General features: G+C 41.7%; 2 protein-coding genes across 6 annotated transcripts in view; one reads left to right on the top strand and one right to left on the bottom strand.

Moving 5' to 3' along the window:
• LOC139368447 (SPRY domain-containing protein 3-like) overlaps nucleotides 1-22,811 on the bottom strand; it is an 88,745-nt gene that overhangs the window by 29,694 nt on the left and 36,240 nt on the right. For 2 of the 3 annotated variants that reach the window (XR_011626964.1, XM_071107348.1), the window contains exon 7: nucleotides 1,490-1,642. Coding sequence is in view for 2 of the 3 variants with exons in the window: in XM_071107348.1 (XP_070963449.1) it covers nucleotides 1,490-1,642 (153 nt within the window). In the remaining variant the exon portion in view is untranslated. The remainder of the gene's footprint in view (nucleotides 1-1,489; nucleotides 1,643-22,811) is intronic. The other variant, XM_071107349.1, reaches the window with a different exon arrangement.
• The window catches only part of LOC139368448 (insulin-like growth factor-binding protein 6), an 81,428-nt gene that overhangs the window by 15,425 nt on the left and 43,192 nt on the right, over nucleotides 1-22,811 (top strand). The gene's annotated exons all lie outside the window — the stretch shown is intronic.

Here is a 22,811-nt window from a genome sequence, read left to right on the forward strand (position 1 = left end):
TGATGTTCCTACAGTATGAGCAATGCAAATGGGTGATATAACTCAGTCATTGAGCATCTCTCAGTCTTGGCCTTCCATTGATACCTATGTATATTATGGACACGTCCAAAATGGTATACTATTCCCTATACTATGCACTACTTTTGGCCATAGGGGCAAATTGTATTATTTTTGCTCTGTTCCAGTCTACAATGGTGTAAGACCAGGTGTTGCTCGTTGTTTTGATCAGTTCCCGTACAACTGTTTGTTGTGTTAGACTTCAAGGCACACAGGTTATTATGGAAAGTCCAGCAGCTCCTGTTCTGTGCTAACATTAGATGGAAACCGCATGTGCATTCTTTGGAAAATTAGATGAGGGGTTTGAATTAGTCGTGCTAAAATGTCTTGAATAGTTTTTTTCCTCTTCATCACGCACACTGTGTTCTATTCCTACAACAAAGGTGTTGAATAATGAGGGATGTATGTATTTACGGTGCATTCGAAAGTATTCAGACCCCTTCCCTTTTCAGTACTGACTTACCACTCATGTATTTTGCAAATAAGTAGAAGACGTATTATTGAGTAGAACTTGTAAGGTAGTCATGAATAGTAAGTTCTTTTTTTTCATGAGGCTGTGGCAAAATACTGCCATCTGATGGCGACTAGAATCAATTGCATAATAGGAACTACTTAAAATTGATGGTCCTTGAAAATAAATATTAGGGCTTGAAAAAGTAATTGAAAGTCCTTGAATTTGACTTGCCACTGTCTGTGCGAACCCTGTACTGTACCTAAATGTGTTATACGATTGTACTATTACTTCCTCAACTTCAAAACAAGCAGAATCTGATTAAATAAATGCCACCTATACTTCTCTGTAGTGCTGATGGTTAAAAACTGCATACAGAGTTATGAATGCTTACCCTTAGGCTATGGCCAGACAGAGATTTTGTCTCAGAAAATTACAGATTGAGCCAATGTTATTTTTTGTTGTTGTAATTTTTACCCACTTTCTCGATTATGATCTTGTATCATTGCTGCAACTCCCCAATGGGCTCAGGAGAGGCTAAGGTCGAGTCATGCGTCCTCCGAAACATGACCAGCCAAGCCGTGCTTCTAACACCCACTTGATTAACCAGGAAGCCAGCTGCACCAATGTGTCTGAGGAAACACTGTTCAACTGACGACCATTATCAGCCTGCAGGCGCCCGGCACCGCCACAAGGAGTCGCTAGAGCGTGAGGAGCCAAGTAAAGCCCCAGCCTGTAGTGATGCTGCAACACTGCTTTAGACTGCTGTGCCACTCGGGAGGCCAGAAGCAAATGGTTTTTCAATGGGAGTCATTTGTTGACAGATGAACAACGGAGATCATTGCCAAACACACACGCAACTCTTCCGGAAATAGTTGGCTAACTTTTGACAAACATTGACAATTGATGAACGCATGTGATTTCATCTGTCTCTGTGTGTCCGGCCGTAAGTTTACTGATGTGCAATTGTACAGTGCTTACCCTTCTGGCCAGGCCCAGGGCGATGTAGCACTTCTCTCCAGCGTCCACTATCTCCACCTCAAAGTAGTGGCAGCGTGTGCTGAGGGGCTGCCTGGCCTGGGCCAGACCCACGTCCAGGATGCTCTTCCCCTTCCCAACGTACTCCAGGAGCTGCTAAAGTGTGTGTGTGGGGGAGGGGAAATAGGGTCAGTATTCAAATACAACATACTGTAGTTTTGACTAAGCTGGCCTTTCGCGAACATGTTGGAGTACTCAAAAGACAGATACACCTAAAGCCGGGCGTACTCTACACGATTTTGGCCCCGATTTAGTTGTCCCAGACGGTAGACAAAATCCACGTTGTTGCCTACTCGGGTCCGCGGCCGTCACCGACGTTCATTTAACGTGAGTGTGTCAGAGACGCAGTCTAAGGTCTACCGATCACATCTTTGAGCCGTCCCAGAGGTCCCGATATTTTCAAACATGTTTGATTTTAAAATCGGCACAAAAATCTGCTATGCTCTTGTAGTGTGAGATGTGCAACGACAAGTTTTGAGAAAGGTGATCAGCAATAGCCAATGAGAGTTTGCCAGAGAAGATGCCAGTGAGATGATGATGTTGTATCGCATCGCCCAGAATGTGTAGACTCTCGAAGCAGGAGCCATGACTACTACTGGTAGCCTATGCATTTGTACTTGCAACCAGTGTCAAATTGTCACAGCTTTGTAGTTCACAAGCAATGCTGTTCAATTAAAAATGTATTGGCTAGATATTTCAACCTCTGCATGGCAAGCATGAATGTTTGAGGCTGGTTTGAGCTACAGCTCGTTCTAGCTACGTTAACAATCTAATCACATCACCTTGTTTTCGCGAGACAGCGTGATATCGAGAACCCTCACGACCAAGTGTTAGGATTTTGGAAGTCGTGTAGTGTACGCCCGACATAAGGAGGAACTCACCAAGTACAGACTAGCAAATGTACTAAATAGGGAATTGGGTTCCATTTTGGGACACAGCCATGCAGTCATACTCCCACTGTAACAGGCACGCCCAGGTTGATCATGCGTAAATAGTCTCGCCAAATATTCCACTGATTGAACATTATAATAACTTCTCCATGGAAGGCTTAACAGATCCTATAGGAAAAACACATTACTAAGCCTCAGAAGAACAGGTTTCTATGGGAAGGGCAAGTAGGTGGGCAGCTAGGCAACCAAGTGCTGCTCCTATTTTTCCATCCAGTGTGTCATAGAGAATAGAGAGACCGAAGGAACGCCTTCAGTTTGAAGTGGAAGAGAAAAGATGACAGACAAAGTGGGGGTGGACTCCTCTAATAAGCCTGTGACAACACCTGGGTGCGTTACGGTAATGGGCCTACAGCGGTTTAGAGTTATACATCAAAAGGAAAGGTTTCCCTCAATTAAATGATGATGAACGTTGCCTGGTTATCCATCCAGTGGAAATAAATAACTTCCTAACTAGGTCTCAGTCAAGAAAATATACTTCTCTTTCAATTATTCTGTGACAGATTGAATGAAGGACCAATCGAGGTACAGTGTTCCTTACAGTACCTGGGCATACTACCTCACACCCAAAATACATACTCCTTACACCAGCAATATCAAGTGAGAAAGGACAAACACAGGCCAGGACCAACTTTGTCAAACTCCACTCTCAAAGTGAAAGCTGTCAACAATATATTCTGGAGTGGCCCCTTGAGACAGCGTTTTCCATCACCATCAACAAAAACACCAAATGATGGAATTTCTTGTAGAAGAATGGTGTCGCATCCCTCCAATAAAGTTCCAGACACTTGTAGAATCTCTGCCAAGGTACATTGAAGCTGTTCTGGCTCGTGGTGGCCCAACGCCTTACGACACTGTCGGTGTTACCTTTAATAAGGCAGTTACCTGTATAATACTGCTGAGGACCCAGATGCTACAGTCTGGAAGGGAATCTGCACATTAAAGCTATATTTAAAGTGGACAGGGATCGTGAAAGTTGACCATCTGAAAAATGTGAATTTATTGGCAAATACCTTTAATCTTCCAAGTCACAATCTGGTTATTGCACGTCCTAAAACTCAGACATGAAAGACATATAGTCAGGCATCTGACAAAAACAAAACAAATCTTCCCTTTAAAAGAACACAATTCATTCCATTACTGTCTCTGTCTGGCCAGTCGCAAAAAAAAAAAATGGAGTGCCCTGTCTTGTCTTGTGTCCTCAACTCACAGGCCTGCCCTACATTAATGGGTACCCACTTCTTTACAATCTTGTTTTTTAGACTGTCCTTTCTTGTTCTCTCGCTGCCATCTTATTCTTCTCCTCAACCTCTTCAACTTTCATGCCTGGACAGTAGCTGTTATTTTGAGGGGTAGAGGGAGTTGCAGCGAGTGTGTTGTCACACCTTCCCGCCTCTGTGATGCTGAGTAATGGAGAGAGAGAGAAAGAGAGGTAGAGAGAGCGAGAGAGAGGTTTTTAATCAGCTCTCCCTCCCAGCAGCTTGGAACATGCTTCAGTGAGAGTGCTGACAGATGCCTGCAGTCATTCTCTCTGCTCTCCCTTTCACTCTCTCTCACTCTCCATCTCTTGCCTTTCTCCTTCTCTCTCTCTGATCATGGCACCATCCGGGGTGGTGGTGTCAGTGCTGGTGGTAGGGGTAGGTTGTGTGTGTGTGTGTGGTTAGGGGGGTATTTCCTGTCACTCCTGGAGGCATTTGGAAGAAACATCGGAGATTAGAGGGCCTCTCCCTCCCAACCAGCCCGCTTGGGCTTGGTACCTGTTTGGCTGCCACTGTGTGCTGCCTGTGTAAAATGTTCTGCTGCACCCCAAAATGGCACCATATTCCCTATTTAATGCACTACTTTGACAACGGTCCAGGGCTCTGGTCAAAAGTAGTAACTACACTTAATAGGGAATAGATTGCAATTCATGAATCAGACGATTACTCACCAGTTGCCTACCAAATTACCTATCCATCAATCATACAGCCAATTTATCCCAAATAAACTAGAAGAGGATCATGGACTATTTACATTGACAAGGCCCACCCTCCCTTTTGTTTTTACACTGCTGCTATTTTTGTACTATTTCTACTTGATTTAGTAAATATCTTCTAACCTCTTTCTTTAACTGCATTGTTAGTTAAGGGCATTTCACGGTAAGGTTTACACCTGTTTTATTCAGAGCAAGTGACAAATAAAAATGGATTTGACTGACCAAAACACAACCATCATGTTGACACAGACCATTGATAGCCTTATATCAGTACTGTTGGGTATGGCCAAAAAGCTGGCACGCAGGCAGCGCCGCCTGTGCTGAAGCAATACAGCAGCACCTGAAAGTGTGTAATTGAAACTGAGTCAACCGCAAAATCAAAACACTCCAAAAATAGAAATAATCAATCAATCACTCATTCCCTCACTATCACTTGGTAAATAAACTCACCACAGATGCCAAATTCAGAGGAATGTTTTGAACACACACTGGGGTGAGGCTGTGAAGGTCTGAGAGAGCGGGAGAAAGAGAAAGAGAGAGAGGGAGTGTGAGATTATTTTTTCTACTGCACCCAATTAAATCAATCAATCACTCACTCACTCAGGACAACGACTCCAAAGTCTGTTTACATTGACTGTGTGTCAGGTGAACTGTAGGTCTACATGGCAGGTGGTGTGGGACATAGAAATATAATGAAGTAGAGCATAGAACGACCGCTGGTCCTCCCATCACAGAGCGTTGACTTGAAAGGAAATGACCATTCTGGTCCTATGTCTATGGCGTGTGAAGATATTGAAGTGATGTGGACAGTGGAGTAGGCCTAGATAAAAGGAGAACCTACAAGAAGACAGGGATCAAAACACAGCCTTTGCTTGCCACAGTATAGAAAGCAACACTAGCTTCGTAGCCTATGGTGTGGTCTCTTACATCCATCACCTTCCTGTGTTTGACAAGCCAAAGAAAGGCCCACAGAGGGATACTTCTTATTTGAAAAGTTGAAGTAGTGACTTTTAAAGAGTTTTAAAACATTTTCTTGTAAGCCGTCTTCCGGATGTACTCAAGACAACAACACCAGACAGTCATGGCCCCACTGCAGATGAAGAGAAACCTTTCATTTGGCTATGGCTGTACATGTACATTTTAGCAGACACTTACCCAGAACAACTTAAGAGTTAGTGCATTCATCTTAAGATAGCTAGGTGGGACAACCAAATTTCACAGTCATAGTAAGTACATTTCTCCTCAATAAAATAGCTCAGCGAAGTCAGCAAGGGGAAGAAAAGAAAAATGCGAGTGTTAGTTCACTTGTACTTACAGTGGGGCAAAAAAGTATTTAGTCAGCCACCAATTGTGAAAGTTCTCCCACTTAAAAAGATGAGAGAGGCCTGTAATTTTCATCATAGGTACACTTCAACTAAAAATCCAGAAAATCACATTGTAAGATTTTTAATGAATTTATTTGCAAATTATGGTGGAAAATAAGTATTTGGTCACCTACAAACAAGCAAGATTTCTGGCTCTCGCAGACCTGTAACAACTTCTTTAAGAGGCTCCTCTGTCCTCCACTCGTTCGTTACCTGTATTAATGGCACCTGTTTGAACTTGTTATCAGTATAAAAGACACCTGTCCACAACCTCAAACAGTCACACTCCAAACTCCACTATGGCCAAGACCAAAGAGCTGTCAAAGGACACCAGAAACAAAATTGTAGACCTGCACTAGGCTGGGAAGACTGAATCTGCAATAGGTAAGCAGCTTGGTTTGAATAAATCAACTGTGGGAGCAATTATTAGGAAATGCAAGACATACAAGACCACTGATAATCTCCCTCGATCTGGGTCTCCACGCAAGATCTCACCCCGTGGGGTCAAAATTATCACAAAAATCCCAGAACCACACGTGGGGACCTAGTGAATGACCTGCAGAGAGCTGGGACCAAAGTAACAAAGCCTACCATCAGTAACACACTACGCCGCCAGGGACTCAAATCCTGCAGTGCCAGACGTGTCCCCCTGTTTAAGCCAGTACATGTCCAGGCCCGTCTGAAGTTTGCTAGAGAGCATTTGGATGATCCAGAAGAAGATTGGGAGAATGTCATATGGTCAGATGAAACCAAAATATAACTTTTTGGTAATAACTCAACTTGTCGTGTTTGGAGGACAAAGAATGCTGAGTTGCATCCAAAGAACACCATACCTACTGTGAAGCATGGGGGTGGAAACATCATGCTTTGGGGCTGTTTTTCTGCAAAGGGACCAGGACGACTGATCCGTGTAAAGGAAAGAATGAATGGGGCCATGTATCGTGAGATTTTGAGTGAAAACCTCCTTCCATCAGCAAAGGCATTGAAGATGAAACGTGGCTGGGTCTTTCAGCATGACAATGATCCCAAACACACCGACCGGGCAACGAGGGAGTGGCTTCGTAAGAAGCATTTCAAGGTCCTGGAGTGGCCTAGCCAGTCTCCAGATCTCAACCCCATAGAAAATCTTTGGAGGGAGTTGAAAGTCCGTGTTGCCCAGCAGCAGCCCCAAAACATCACTGCTCTAGAGGAGATCTGCATGGAGGAATGGGCCAAAATACCAGCAACAGTGTGTGAAAACCTTGTGAAGACTTACAGAAAACGTTTGACCTCTGTCATTGCCAACGAAGGTTATATAACAAAGTATTGAGATAAACTTTTGTTATTGACCAAATACTTATTTTCCACCATAATTTGCAAATAAATTCATTAAAAATCCTACAATGTGATTTTCTGGATTTTTTTTCTCATTTTGTCTGTCATAGTTGAAGTGTACCTATGATGAAAATTACAGGCCTCTCTCATCTTTTTAAGTGGGAGAACTTGCACAATTGGTGGCTGACTAAATACTTTTTTGCCCCACTGTATATGATACAACTTTTTTGGGGGGGAGGGGCTGTGTCATTGACTCCCATCCCTTTCATGCAGACTCCTGCATGGTTTCCACTTTCCACCTTAATCTCTTCCTTCTACTTCTGAGTGGAAGTTGAGCCGAGTAACTTTCTTTCAAAAGAAAAGAAGCAGCTGTTACCTAAAAGGTGTTTAGAAAGTCATTATTACACGTTGTGACATAAGTCTCACATAAGTGAGTCAGTGTAAAAATAAAAAATAAATTCTCCCTTAGCAAAAATCTCAGAGTTGGGGCCAGGAATGACCTTGATATAATTCTTCAACCGCGCACACACACACACGATGTGATATTAAGACCATAATTGCCTGCAGCAGAAGCTTCTTGCTGCTGCCGCCCCCCCCCCCACTGATAATCTCTGGTTAGTTAGCTCCAGGGAGGGGGTGGGGGGCGAGAGAATGTTAGCTACCTCCAATGAAAGAGAGGAGCTTCTAATAGTTTTGTGGTGATAGCTGGGAAACAAATGAACGCAGACCGTTATATTTCCTCTGCAGAAAAACAGAGCGATGAGACGTCCCTGCTGTTGTTTATCTGGTCACCAGCGTACCAGCATCAAGTCACATTATGCTGGCTTGCAAAGTGATGTCTAATTCCTATTGGAATCCAGCACCAAGTGGGGATTCAGTGCCTTTGGAAAGTACTCAGACACCTCAGACTTTTTCAACATTTTCTTACGTTACAACCTTATTCTAAAATGGATTAAATAAATAATAAATACTCAGCAATCTACATAAAATATACCATAATGACAGTGAAAAGTTATTTATTTTTGCAAATGTATTACAAATAAAAAACTAAAATACCTTATTTGCAATAGTATTCAGATCCTTTGCTATGAGACTCGAAATTGAGCTCAGGCACACACCTGTCTATTTAAGGTCCCACACTTGTCAGAGCACAAACCAAGCCATGAGTTCGAAGGAATCGTCCGTAGAGCTCAGAGACAGGATTGTGTCGAGACACAGATCTGTGATAGGGTACCAAAAATGTTTCCGCAACATTGAAGGTCCCCAAGAACAGATGCCTCCATCATTCTTAAATGGATAAAGTTTGGAACCACCAAGACTCTCCCTAGAGCTGGCCACCCGGCCAAACTGAGCAATCAGGGGAGAAGGGACTTGGTCAGAGACTTGACCAAGAACCCGATGGTCACTCTGACAGAGCTCCCGAGTTCCTCTGTGGAAAAGGTTGTCTTTCTGGAAGTTTCTCCCATCTCTGCAGCACTCCACCAAATCAGGCCTTTATGGTAGAGTGGCCAGACGGAAGCCACACCTTAGTAAAAGGCAATTGACAGCCCGCTTGGAGTTTGCCAAAAGGCACCTAAAGACTCTCAGACCATGAGAAACAACATTCTCTGGTCTGATGAAACCAAGATTGAACTCTTTGGCCCGAATGCCAAGCATCACGTCTGGAGGAAACCTGGCACAATCCCTACAGTGAAGCATTGTGGTGGCAGCATCACGCCTTAGGGATGTTTTTCAGAGGCAGGCACTGGGAAACTAGTCAGGATCGAGGCAAGATGAATGGAGCAAAGTACAGCGAGATCCTTGATGAAAACCTGTTCCAGAGCGCTCAGGACCTCAGACTGGGGCAAAGGTTAAACTTCCAACAGGACAACGACCCTAAGCACACAGCCAAGACAACGCAGGAGTGGCGGCTTTGGAACAAGTCTCTGAATGCGGCGAAGCTGCCCATACAACCTGACAGAGGAAGAACGGGAGAAACTCCCCAAAAACAGGTGTGCCAAGCGTGAGGCGTCATACCCAAGAACACGCAATGCTGTAACCGCTGGCAAAAGTGCTTCAACGAAGTACGGAGTAAAGGGTCTGAATACTTATGTAAATGTAATATCTAAGTTGTATTTTTTATAAATGAGCAAATAATGTATTTAAAAAAAAACTGTTTTGCGTTGTCATTATGGGGTATTGTGTGTAGATTAATGAGGGGGGGGGGGGGGGGACGATGTAATACATTTTAGAATAAGGCTGTAATGTAATAAAAGGAAGAGAAAGTCAAGGGGTCCAAAGACTTTCCAAAGGCACTCTATATTTCCGTTGACCCCCTGCAGTACCTCTTTGGACCCCTGGTTGAATTCTAGCTACTTTTGAACTACACGTTGTGCCCTAGAAACTAATATGTAACACTGTAAATACATTGGTTTATTATAAAAGTGAAACATTTTGATACAAATACCGGTCATTGAAATTAAGAAATCATTTATGGAATATTTGGTTTCTACATTGTGTAAAAGCACTATTTTCCTATTGGGATGCAATACACTGAAAATGGTACACTGTTTCTTTAAAAACGTCAGGTTTGTGATGACGACCTACAAGAGATCTACCATTCATTCATTGCTATGATCATTGATCTCCTGAAGAAGGTATTTATTTTCCTTTATTTCTGTGCCCCCAAATGTTTGCATATACTGGTAAAGTTACCAGGTTGTTAGATAGCTAGCCAATGAGGTAACATTACTGAACAAAGTGTAAACAAATGGTTAACGACGTCGCCAGTTTTAGAATGACCAACGACATGGTTTATGAATGTAAAATGCAGTCCCTGTGATCCGCAGGGATCATAAGATATAAGATATAAATGTTGCACCGGTAATATGGGTCAGATCTTTTGACCTGGAAGTAAGAAGTTTTTTGCTGTAGTACTCGTTTGTTTCTCTAGGGTAGCAGGAAACAAGGGTAGAGCAAAGCCTTAACATTACAAAAATTATTTTCTGGGAGATTTTGCTACCAAAATAAAACTCCAAGTCGCACAGCAGAATACTCTGTCTTACTTTAAAGCTCCGATGGTACATATTTCTACCCAATGTTTTGGAAATAAGGTACAATCATCACTGCGCTTTGAAATGTAGGTGGAGGAAATGTACCTGTGTGAATTTTTGGCCTACTAGTAACACACCAAATACGACAAGACAAAGACCATGCTGGTCTCCTAGTCAGAGTTCCTCTGTCCAGTATCTGTGTTCTTTTGCTCATCTTAATCATTTATTTTAATTGGCCAGTCTGTGATATGGATTTTTCTTTGTAACTCTGCCTAGAAGGCCAGCATCCCGGAGTCGGCTCTTCACTGTTGACGTTGAGAATGGTGTTTTGCAGGTATTATTTAATGAAGCTGCCAGTTGAGGACTTGTGAGGCGTCTGCTTCTCAAACTAGATACTCTAATGTATTTGTCCTCTTGCTCAGTTGTGCACTGGGGCCTCCCACTCCTCTTTATATTCTTGTTAGTGCCAGTTTAAGCTGATCTGTGAAGGGAGTAGTATACAGCGTTGTACCAGATCTTCAGTTTCTTGGCAATTTCTCTCATGGAATAGCCTTCATTTCTCAGAACAATAATAGACTAACGAGTTTCAGAAGAAAGTCCTTTGTTTCTGGCCATTTTGAGCCTGTAATCAAACCCACAAATGCTGATGCTCCAGATACTCAACTAGTCTAACGGCCAGTTTTATTGCTTCTTTAAATCAGAACAACAGTTTTCAGCTGTGCTAACATAATTGCAAAGGGGTTTTCTAATGATCAATTCGCCTTTTAAAATGATAAACTTGGATTAGCTAACACAATGTGTCATTGGAACACAGGAGTGATGGTTGCTGATAATGGGCCTCTGTACACCTATGTATATATTCCATAAAAATGTAATTAAAATCAGCCATTTCCAGCAATAGTTACTTACAACATTAACAATGTCTACACTGTATTTCTGATCAATTTGATGGTATTTTAAAAGTGGACAAAAAAATAGCTTTTCTTTCAAAAACAATGACATTTCTAAATGATCCCAAAATCTTGAAAGGTAATATATATTTTGAAAAAGAACATTGGTGAAATTTCCCTTTAAGTCAAGTAAATGTATTGCAGTTACATTTTTTTAAATTGTTTATTACAAAATCTGTTTCTGCATTTACATTGATTGATTAAGTCAATAAATATGCTACACAAAGATAAAAAAACGAATCCTATCCGTTAGTTGGAATTATTGCACCCGTTACTGAAATGGTTGTTCCAGTTTAAATGGTTTAGGTCAGGGATGGGCAACCTTTATGGGGTCGGGGCCACAAAAATTCTGGGGGGGGGGGGGGCCACAGTCGCTCGAGGGCCTGCGTAAGTACATCCATGCCCACACATGCAGTCATAGCCGGCGTTAGCCTTCTGAGGGTCCTAAGTTAAATTTGGTTCGGGCCCCCCCACCTTGCAAGCAAAACATTTTAGCGGCCCCACTCTTGACAGCGGAGAAAAAGACTACATTTTAGAGTTAATTTCCTGCAATTCTACACATTTTGCCATGGGATGTAGTGAACATTTTGTAGTTTTAAAGCAAGTTTGCTTCAAATCTAAACATTTTTCCATAGGGTGGAGATAAAGGTTTGCGGTTTATAATGTAATATCTGAGTGAGTGACTTGGTTAGCACCCCGGTCAGTTATTCAACCATAATTCCTACAAGTTTAGATATCTGGACAAAAGGATGAGCGATTATGATTTTTCAACGCCGATACAGATTGGAGGACCAAAAAAAGATGATACCGATAAAAAAATCGGCCAATTTTTATTTATTTATTTGTAATAATGACAATTACAACAAAACTGAATGAACACTTATTTTAACTTAATAAAATCAATACATCAATAAAAATCAATTTAGCCTCAAATAAATAATGAAACATGTTCAATTTGGTTTAAATAATGCAAAAACAAAGTGTTGGAGAAGTAAAAGTGAAATATGTGCCATGTAAAAAAAAGTTCCTTGCTCAGAACATGAGAACATATGAAACCTGGTGGTTCCTTTTAACGTGACACTTCAATATTCCAAGGTAAGATGTTTTAGGTTGTAGTTATTATAGCAATTATAGGACTATTTCTCTCTATACGATTTGTATTTCATATACCTTTGACTATTGGATGTTCTTATAAGCACTACAGTATTGCCAGTGTAACAGTATAGCTTCCGTCCCTCTCCTCGCCGCTACCTGGGCTGGAACCAGGTACACATCGACAACAGCCACACTCGAAGCAGCGTTACCCATGCAGAGCAAGGGGAACAACTACTCCAAGTCTCAGAGCGAGTGACGTTTGAAACGCTATTAGTGCGCACCCCGCTAACTAGCTAGCCATTTCACAACTGTTACACCAGCCATTAGGCTGATAGGCTTGAAGTCATAAACAGCGCTGTGCTTGCGAAGAGCTGCTGGCATAACGCACGAAAGTGCTATTTGAATGAATGCTTACGAGCCTGCTGCTGCCTACCATTGCTCAGTCAGACTGCTCTATCAAATCATAGACTTATCTATAACATAACACACAGAAATACGAGCCTTTGGTCATTAATATGGTCAAATCCGGAAACTATCATCTTGAAAACAAGACGTTTGTTCTTTCAGTGAAATATGGAACCGTTCGGTATTTTATCTAACGGGTGGCATCCCTAAGTCTAAATATTCTTGTTACATTGCACAACCTTCAATGTTATGTCATAATTACGTAAAATTCTGGCAAATTAGTTCGCAATGAGCCAGGCTGCCCAAACTGTTGCATATACCTGACTCTGCGTGCAAGAGAAGTGACACAATTTCACCTGGTTAATATTGCCTGCTAATATTTCCTGGGGCGGCAGGGTAGCCTAGTGGTTAGAGCGTTGGACAGGTTGCAAGTTCATATCCCGAGCTGACAAGGTACAAATCTGTCATTCTGCCCCTGAACAGGCAGTTAACTGTTCCTAGGTTGTCATTGAAAATAAGAATTTGTTCTTAACTGACAAAGGTCAAATTAAAATAAAAACTATTTTAGCTAAATATGCAGGTTTTAAAATATTTACTTCTGTGTATTGATTTTAAGAAAGGCATTGGTGTTTATGGTTAGGTACAGTCGTCCAACGATTGTGCTTTTTTCGCAAATGCGCTTTTGTTCAATCATCCCCCAGCGTTGCATCGATTATATGCAACGCAGGACACGCTAGATAAACTAGTGATATCATCAACCATGTGTAGTTATAACTATTGATTATGATTGAATGATTGTTTTTTATAAGATAAGTTTAATGCTAGCTAGCAACTTACCTTGGCTTACTGCATTCGCGTAACAGGCAGTCTCCTCGTGGAGTGCAATGAGAGGCAGGTGGTTATAGCGTTGGACTAGTTAACTAAGGTTGCAAGATTGAATCACCCGAACTGACAAGGTGAAAATCTGTCGTTCTGCCCCTGAACGAGGCAGTTAACCCACCGTTCCTAGGCCGTCATTGAAAATAAGTATGTGTTTTTAACTGACTTGCCTAGTTAAAAAGGTATAAAAAAAAAATATATATATATATTTTTTTAAATCGGCACTCAAATACAGATTTCCGATTGTTATGAAAACTTGAAATTGGCCCTAATTAAATTGGCCATTCCGATTAATCGATCGACCTCTAATTAGGACGCTAGACTAACTTAACAATTACATGGGCTAATTGAGTGACTGTCATGAGAAAAACTACTGATGCACAAAAAAAAAAAAAAAATGGTCTATGCTGTTTTTTTCCAAAAGGGCTAAAAGAGAATAAATGGAACATACGAGAGAAGAAACATCTCTATGGTCTGTGGTTGCACCTCAAATGGCACTCTATTCCCTATATAGTGCATTACTTTTGATCAGAACCCTGATGACCATCAAAAGTAGTGCACTATATAGGAAAAAGTGTGTAGAACAGCTCAACTAATTAATAACTCGGCTAAACTATGATGAACCAGAACCAATATTTTGAATATCATCAAGTCTCACAGTCTTACTTTCAACTGTAGCTGGCTATTTAAATCAACAAAATTCTTAATCTGTCTCACTGTCGTTCGTGTGAGATATCTCTCGCCATCTAGGATATTTTTCAGAAATGATGCAGACTTAAGCGGCAATTTTCAGTGAGACGTCTAGTTAAAGAAGCAGGTTGGCCCGGCCTCGCCTAAACCCCCCCACATACAGTATTCATCAGAGCTTCCTTTCAATCTCACAAACACACACTTTCTCACGCTGTTCTGTTCCCATCGTGGAGACAGTCAGAGGACACTCCGGTCGGTGCCACTGCCTGCAGTGTCTGCCTGCCTAGTGGTTCTCAACAGGGGAATTACACAGTTTATGGGAAACTGATGAACTTCAGCAGATCAAACAGTATCATGATGGGATGCATGACAACTGTTCCTCCAAGGAAGGAACCAGGCAACCTTAGAAGGGTGTTAGCTCCTCTAGCAAATGGAAATAACATGACTGGTGGTTCAGATAGAACTCTATGGAGAGGTGCATGTGTTGGCTGGAGACCAGCACAGATGATAGAATATATTCTATGTGCTGCTCAAGTTTAGGTGGGGGAACCTGGAAGGGGCAAGAAGACATGATGATTTTATCTTTCTTAGATTAATTGACACACTAAGAAGAATAACTTGGGATGTAATACTAGTCAGCCCATTTAAACTTCAGGAGTATGTGTGTGGGTGGGTGTTTATATATATATATATATATATATATATATATATATATATATATATATATATATATATATATATATATATATTTTAGGCTTAGGGGTTAGGCTTAGGGGTTAGGGTTATATTTTAGGCTTAGGGGTTAGGTTTAGGGTTATGGTTACAATTAGGGTTAAGGTTAGAGAAAATAGGATTTTGAATGGGAATCAATTGTTTGGTCCCCACAAGGATAGTAAAACAAATGCGGGTGGCAGATAGCCTAACAGTTAAGATGGTTCAAATCCCAGAGCTGGCAAGGTGGGAAGAAAATCTGCCATTCTGCCCTAGAGCAAGGCAGCTAACCCACGACAACAACAACTGCTCCCTGGGTGCCGATGACGTCCGATTAAGGCAGCCCCCGGCACCGCTCTGATTCAGAGGGTTTTGGTTAAATGCGGAAGACACATTTCAGTTGAATGCATTCAGTTGTGCAATTGACTAGGTATCCCCTTTTTCCCCAATGCAGCCCACGGACGGTAAGTGTAAAAGTGTCTAGCCAGAACATTATGGGGATGGGGGGGGTACAAACTCAATATATTTTGAAATGAATAAAACCAAATCGAAAACTATGTAGAAATGAACCTACATTCATATAGTTACTTGACTGTGTCCAGCTCGCTGATAATCACCAAAATGAAAGCTAGAGTCAGGGAGCATAGAAAATGGTGTTATGCAAGACAGTGGCAGCCATGCAGGTGTATGTGCATGCGTGCATGTAAGCGAGGTGTGTGTGTGTGTGTGTGTGTGTGTGTGAGAGCTCAGTCATTCCAGCAGCAGACTGAGGTGCTGCCCAGCCCTCTGCAGCACTATGCTGGGGGGGAGATTAGCTTGGTGGGGACAGCCGCTGCTGTGGCAACAGGGAGAGAGGGATTTGGCTGCTTGCATTTGTATCAAGCAGCACGTACACAGCACAGCCAGCCAAATGCCTCCTCACAAGACCAAACATACAGGAAAAGAGCATGGGGACAGACAATGCAACTTATAACATTACCTAAGTCTTATTTCAATTGGGAGTTTTAGTCTATTAGTCAAAACTGATTTATATGGATTACACAATACGTGTTCTGTCTGTTTTGTGTACCTTCCATTAAAAACCATGACAAGGTGTTCAATAAATCAGTAATGATGTAATATTATGACATTAAGGGAATTGAGTAATCCCCTATTCCCGCAAGAATAACAGACAGACAGACCAGTCAAAAATGTAGACACACCTACTCATTCAAGGGTTTTTCTTTATTTTTACCATTTTCTACATTATAGAATAATAGTGAAGACATCAAAACTATGAAATAACCTGATTGTTCAGATTAGAGCTGTCCTCCTGGCCAGGAAGAGTCTTGGTGGTTCCAAACTTCTTCCATTTAAGAATGACGGAGGCCTCTGCTCTTGGGGACCGACAATCCAGCAAAACATTTTTGGTACCCTATCCCAGATCTGTGTCTCGACACAATCCTGTCTCGGAGCTCTACGGACAATTCCTTCGACCTCAAAGTAGAAAATAGTAAAAATTATTTTAAAAACCCTTGAATGAGTAGGTGTCCAAACTTTTGACTGGTACAAACAAACAAACACACACACACACACTAGAGGTCGACCGATTAATTAGGGCCGATTTCAAGTTTTCATAACAATTGGAAATCTGTATTTCTTGTACCCCGATTTTGCCGATTCTATATTTATTTTTTTACAACTTTATTTAACGAGGCAAGTTAGTTAAGAACACATTCTTATTTTCAATGATGGCCTAGGAACGGTGGGTTAACTACCTTGTTCAGGGGCAGAATGACAGATTTTTACCTTGTCAGATCAGGGATTCAATGAGGAGCCTGCCTGTTACGCGAATGCAGTAAGAAGCCAAGGTAAGTTGCTAGCTAGCTAGCATTAAACTTATCTTATAAAAAAACAATCAAATCATAATCACTAGTTAACTACACATGGTTAATGATATTACTAGTTTATCTAGCGTGTCCTGCGTTGCATATAATCGATGCGGTGCGCATTTGCGAAAAAGGACTGTCGTTGCTCCAACGTGGACCTAACCATAAACATCAATGCCTTTCTTAAAATCAATACACAGAACTAAATATTTTAGCAATATTAACCAGGTGAAATTGTGTCCCTTCTCTTGTGTTCATTACACGCAGAGTCAGGGTATATGCAACAGTTTGGGCTGCCTAGCTCATTGCAAACTTATTTGTCAGAATTTTACGTAACTATGAAATAACATTGAAGGTTGTGCAATGTAACAGTAATATTTTGACTTAGGTATGCCATCCGTTATATAAAATACGGAACGGTTACGTATTTCACTGAAAGAATAAACATTTTGTTTTCGAAATTATAGTTTCCGGATTCGACCATATTAATGACCTAAGGCTCGAATTTCTGTGTGTTATTATGTTATAATTAAGTCTATGATTTGATAGAGCAGTCTGACTGAGCGATGGTAGGCACCAGCAGGCTCGTAAGCATTCATTCAAACAGCATTTTCGTGCATTTTACCAGCAGCACTTCACAATGCATCAAGCCTATCAACTCCCGAGATTAGGCTGGTGTAACCGATGTGAAATGGCTAGCTATTTAGCGAGGTTCGCGCTAATAACGTTTCAAACGTCACTCGCTCTGAGACTTGGAGTAGTTGTTCCTCTTGCTCTGCATGGGTAACGCTGCTTCGAGGGTGGCTGTTGTCGATGTGTTCCTGGTTCGAGCTCAGGGAGGAGCGAGGAGAGGGACGGAAGCTATACTGTTACACTGGCAATACTAAAGTGCCTATAAGAACATCCAATAGTCAAAGGTATATGAAATACAAATCGTATAGAGAGAAATAGTCCTCTAATTCCTATAATAACTACAACCTAAAACATCTTACCTTAATCGGTATCGGCGTTGAAAAATCATAAATCGGTCGACCTCTAATACATACGTAGGTAGGTATGTACACACACACAGTTGAAGTCGGAAGTTTACATAAACTTAGGTTGGAGTCATTAAAACTCATTTTTCAACCACTCCACAAATTTCTTGATAAACAAACTATATTTTTGGCAAGTCGGTTAGGACATCTACTTTGTGCATGACACAAGTAATTCTTCCAACAATTGTTTACACAGATTATTTCACTTATAATTCACTATCACAATTCCAGTGGGTCATAAATTTACATACACTAAGTTGACTGCGCCTTTAAACAGCTTGGAAAATTCCAGAAATGTATGTCATGGATTTAGAAGTCTCTGATAGGCTAATTGACATATCAATTGGAGGTGTACCTGTGAATGCATTTCAAGGCCTACCTTCAAACTCAGTGCCTCAGTTTCCCATGACATCATGGGAAAAGCAAAAGAAATCAGTCAAAACTTCTGGGGAAAAATGTAGACATCCAAATCTGGTTCATCCTTTGGATCAATTTCCAAACGCCTGAAGGTACCACGTGCATCTGTACAAACAATAGTACGCAACTATAAACACCATGGGAGCACGGAGCCGTCATACAACGCAGGAAGGAGACACGTTCTGTCTCCTAGAGATGAACGTACTTTGGTGCGAAAAGTGCAAATCAATCCCAGAACAACAGCAAAGGACCTTGTGAAGATGCTGGAGGAAACAGGTACAAAAGTGTCTATATCCACAGTAAAACGAGTCCTATATCGACATAACCTGAAAGGCCGCTCAGCAAGGAAGAAGCCACTGCTCCAAAACCGCCATAAAAAGGCCAAACTAAATTTTGCAACTGCACATGGGGACAAAGATCCTACTTTTTGTAGAAATGTCCTCTGGTCTGATGAAACAAAAATAGCTGTTTGGCCATAATGTCCATCGTTATGTTTGGAGGATAAAGGGGGAGGCTTGCAAGCCGAAGAACACAACCCCAACCGTGAAGCACGGGGGTGGCAGCATCATGTTGTGGGGGTGCTTTGCTGCAGGAGGGACTGGTGCACTTCACAAAATAGATGGCATCATGAGGTAGGAAAATCATGTGGATATATTGAAGCAACATCTCAAGACATCAGTCAGGAAGTTAAAGCTTTGTCGCAAAAGGGTCTTCCAAATAGAAAATGACCCCAAGCTGACCCCAACTCCAAAGTTGTGGCAAAATGGCTTAAGGACAACAAAGTCAAGGTATTGGAGTGGCCATCACAGAGCCCGGACCTCAATTCTATAGAAAATTTGTGAACAGAACTGAAAAAGCACGTGGGCCAAAATTCACCCAACTTATTGTGGGAAGTTTGTGGAAGGCTACCCAATTTAAAAGCAATGATACCAAATACTAATTGAGTGTATGTAAACTTCTGACCCACTGGGAATGTGATGAAAGAAATAAAAGCTGAAATAAATCATCCTCTCTACTATTATTCTGACATTTCACATTCTTAAAATAAAGTGGTGATCCTAACTGACCTAAGACAGGGGATTTTTACTAGGATTAAATGTCAGGAATTGTGAAAACTGAGTTTAAATGTATTTTGCTAAGGTGTATGTAATCTTCCGACTTCAACTGTACACACACACACACACACACTCTGCATCGGAAAAGAAGTTGGGGAGAATGGGACCACCCTATAATATAATATATGTATGATAACTTTTCTATTACATTGATTCTATGAGTTTGACTCAGTTTATCTCAAGAACATAAACTATAACAGCAATGTACATTTGAAAATGGAGGACATAGCCTATGTTATTATAGAGATGAAAACTTGTGGTGGATGGGTTTAGGGTTTTCCTCGACAGGCCTGATGCTGACAGTTGGTAAACAGCTGGGATCTGATACCCACTTATCTAAACAGGAGCGCCCGTCCCGCCAACTGCAATGTAAACAGTGTTCAAAGACAAGGACTCCATGGAAGGCAAGTCAGTGCCATCACCATTGTACTACTCTGCATTCTGTGGCTTTGCACTTCTCAATTCAAGCCCCATAAAAATCACATCATTGGGAAATTGAAAAAATATGGAACAACCCAGACTCTGCTTAGAGGTGGTCGTCCGACCAAACTGAGCAATCGGGCAAGAAAGACCGTGGTTAGGGAGGTGATTGAGAACCCACTGACCACTCTGACAGAACTACAGAGTTTCTTGGCTGAGATGGGAGAACCTGCCAGAAGGACAAAGGTCTCTACAGAACCTCACAAATCTGGGCTTTATGGGAGAGTGGCCAGACAGAGGCCACTCCTGAGAAAGAGGCACGACACCACGCCTGGAGTTTGCAAAAAGGCATGTGAAAGACTGAGTATAAGGCAAAAGATTGTGGTCTGATCAGACAAAAACGTAACTCTTCGGCCTAAATGCAAAGAGCAATGTCTGGAGAAAACCAGGCATAGCTCATCATCAATGAACACTGTCCCTACCGTGAAGCATGGTTGTGGCAGCAACTTTTCAACAGCAGGGAATGAGAGACTGGTAAGGATAGAGGGAACAATGAATTGTGCCACATACAGGCACGTCCTTGATGAGAACCTGCTTCAGAGTGCAAACAACCTTAGACTAGGGTGAAGATTTACGTTCCAACAGGACAATGACCCCAAGCATACAGCCAAAGCAATGCTGGAAATGGCTTCAGAACAAGAATGTTAAAGTCGTTGAGCGGCCCAGCCAAAGCCCAGAGTTGAATCCCATTGAAAATCTGTGGAATGACTTGAAGATTGATGCTCACTGCTGCTCCCCATCTAACTTAGCAAAGCTTGAGAAAATTCCCAAATCCAGAAGTGCAAAGCTGATACAGACATACCCTAGACAACTCAAAGCTGATACAGACATACCCTAGACAACTCAAAGCTGATACAGACATACCCTAGACAACTCAAAGCTGATACAGACATACCCTAGACAACTCAAAGCTGATACAGACATACCCTAGACAACTCAAAGCTGATACAGACATACCCTAGACAACTCAAAGATGATACAGACATACCCTAGACAACTCAAAGCTGATACAGACATACCCTAGACAACTCACAGCTGATACAGACATACCCTAGACAACTCAAAGATGATACAGACATACCCTAGACAACTCAAAGCTGTAATCACCACCAAAGGTGCTTCTACAAAGTATTGACTCAGGGGTGTAAATACTTACGTAAATTACACATCTGTACTTCATTTGTAAAACATTTGCAAAAATGTCTAAAAACATGTTTTCACTTTTTCATGATGGGGTATTGTGTATAGATTGGTGAGAAAAATGTTTTAATCCATTTTGAATTCAGGCTGTAACAACAAAATATGGAATAAGTCAAGGAGTATAAATACATTCTGAAGGCATCATAATTCCTTGTCCCTTTTCTACCATCTGTTAGGACGGTTATCATTCAGAATCAGAACAGTTTTTATAGTTTTGAATAACAACACATAGAAGTATTCCATTCTGTGGGAAAGTTTACAAATGGTGATAATGACAAAGTAAACAATGCCAGGAAAGAATACGGTACAGTAACGTAGGCCTAAGTGGTATAAAATGATAAGACGCCCATCCGCGATACAAACTGTATAGCTATGTCATCGGAAACTTTCACTGGAAAGCTCCGTTGCATAGCTACAGTACATACGAAAGAGGGATAATATTTGCATTGCTTCTAATTACTATACATCAGATTAATACTCTCAATCAACGGAGGGACTAACATGACATGTGGGGGAGGGAAAAACCCCCACACACACACACACGTCTGACGCACGCACACACGCTGTTTAGAAAACTATGAGACTAGCCAGGTGTTTTTTACGGAAGAAGTGTTAACACATCATGAGAGAGAGGTTTGTTTCTCACCAAAAGAGATACGAATTTGAAGTATTGGTTTTCATTTGCTGAATGTTGAAACTAAAAACCCACAGAGATCCACCCAGGGCTATTAAAGTGCAACTATCGCCCTGATATTCCAAGTAGGTTATTTAGAGAGCCAGGCAAGCTCTGTCAAGAGCAGCTCAAAGTATTTGAAATTAAACAAATATTAGTTGAACCCTGGTCTGTTCCGATTCAGAAACAACTGTTGTACTAGTCTTCGTGTGAAGAGGATGGTTGTAATGTCATGTTAAAAGACCTAAGAGACCAGTCTCAGATCTCCACCCGAAAAGACCTTGAGCTTCTCAAAACTCGCCCTTATCGGTTTCCAGCATCAACAGAACCACCATCAACACCCTCTCCTCATGTTGATGAGGGCTACTTTACTCACTTGCTCCTAAAGTAAGACACAAAAAAAAGAACTAAACAAAATGGTCACCTGCAGGACACACACAAACACAGCTGAACACCCCAGCTGTGAAAACCTCCGACCACATGAGACGGAGTAAAAGATTCCTTGGAGTCCCGCTACTCCCCTTATTGAATTTTTACAACCTGGTGAGCTGCCAGGCCTTGGCTCGTACCATCCCGTTCCGTGCCACTGCCAAGCATTAGTCCAGGAAAGCAGAGCTCAGAAATAGTTTGTCTTAACCCGCAGACCCTCTTTTATGACCTCAGTCTACCCTTACCACTTACAGATGATGGTCTCTCTCAGTCGTCTCCACTGGAGGTGTCACGACCTGTGGATAAACAAATCTGTCACGTCAACCCGTGTGCGCGCGCACGCCCGCATGCCTCTAGTATCAACATATATAACCTGGATTCTTTGAATCTCTCCGTATTAGAGATGAGGGGGGTCTGATCTACGTACCCACAACACAGACATAATCCAGGATGTTACCGCTTTTCTTAACTTTCCTAAACACTGCTGGGAAACTAACAGAAACAGCAGCCAAAACCATCCTGACACCCACTACTGGCTGTCGCAATCAACAGCACCTTGGCACACAAATGCACAAATGCAAGTGGGAAGGTGCCAGCTAACAACATCACTAATTGACACAGTTTTACTGTTTGCCAAGGTCTTGTGGAGTCAAGAAGCTAGGGCAGGGAGAGTCATAATTGGGG

This window comes from Oncorhynchus clarkii, chromosome 16, assembly GCF_045791955.1.
Source record: "Oncorhynchus clarkii lewisi isolate Uvic-CL-2024 chromosome 16, UVic_Ocla_1.0, whole genome shotgun sequence".
In the NCBI taxonomy this organism is placed as follows: domain Eukaryota; kingdom Metazoa; phylum Chordata; class Actinopteri; order Salmoniformes; family Salmonidae; genus Oncorhynchus; species Oncorhynchus clarkii.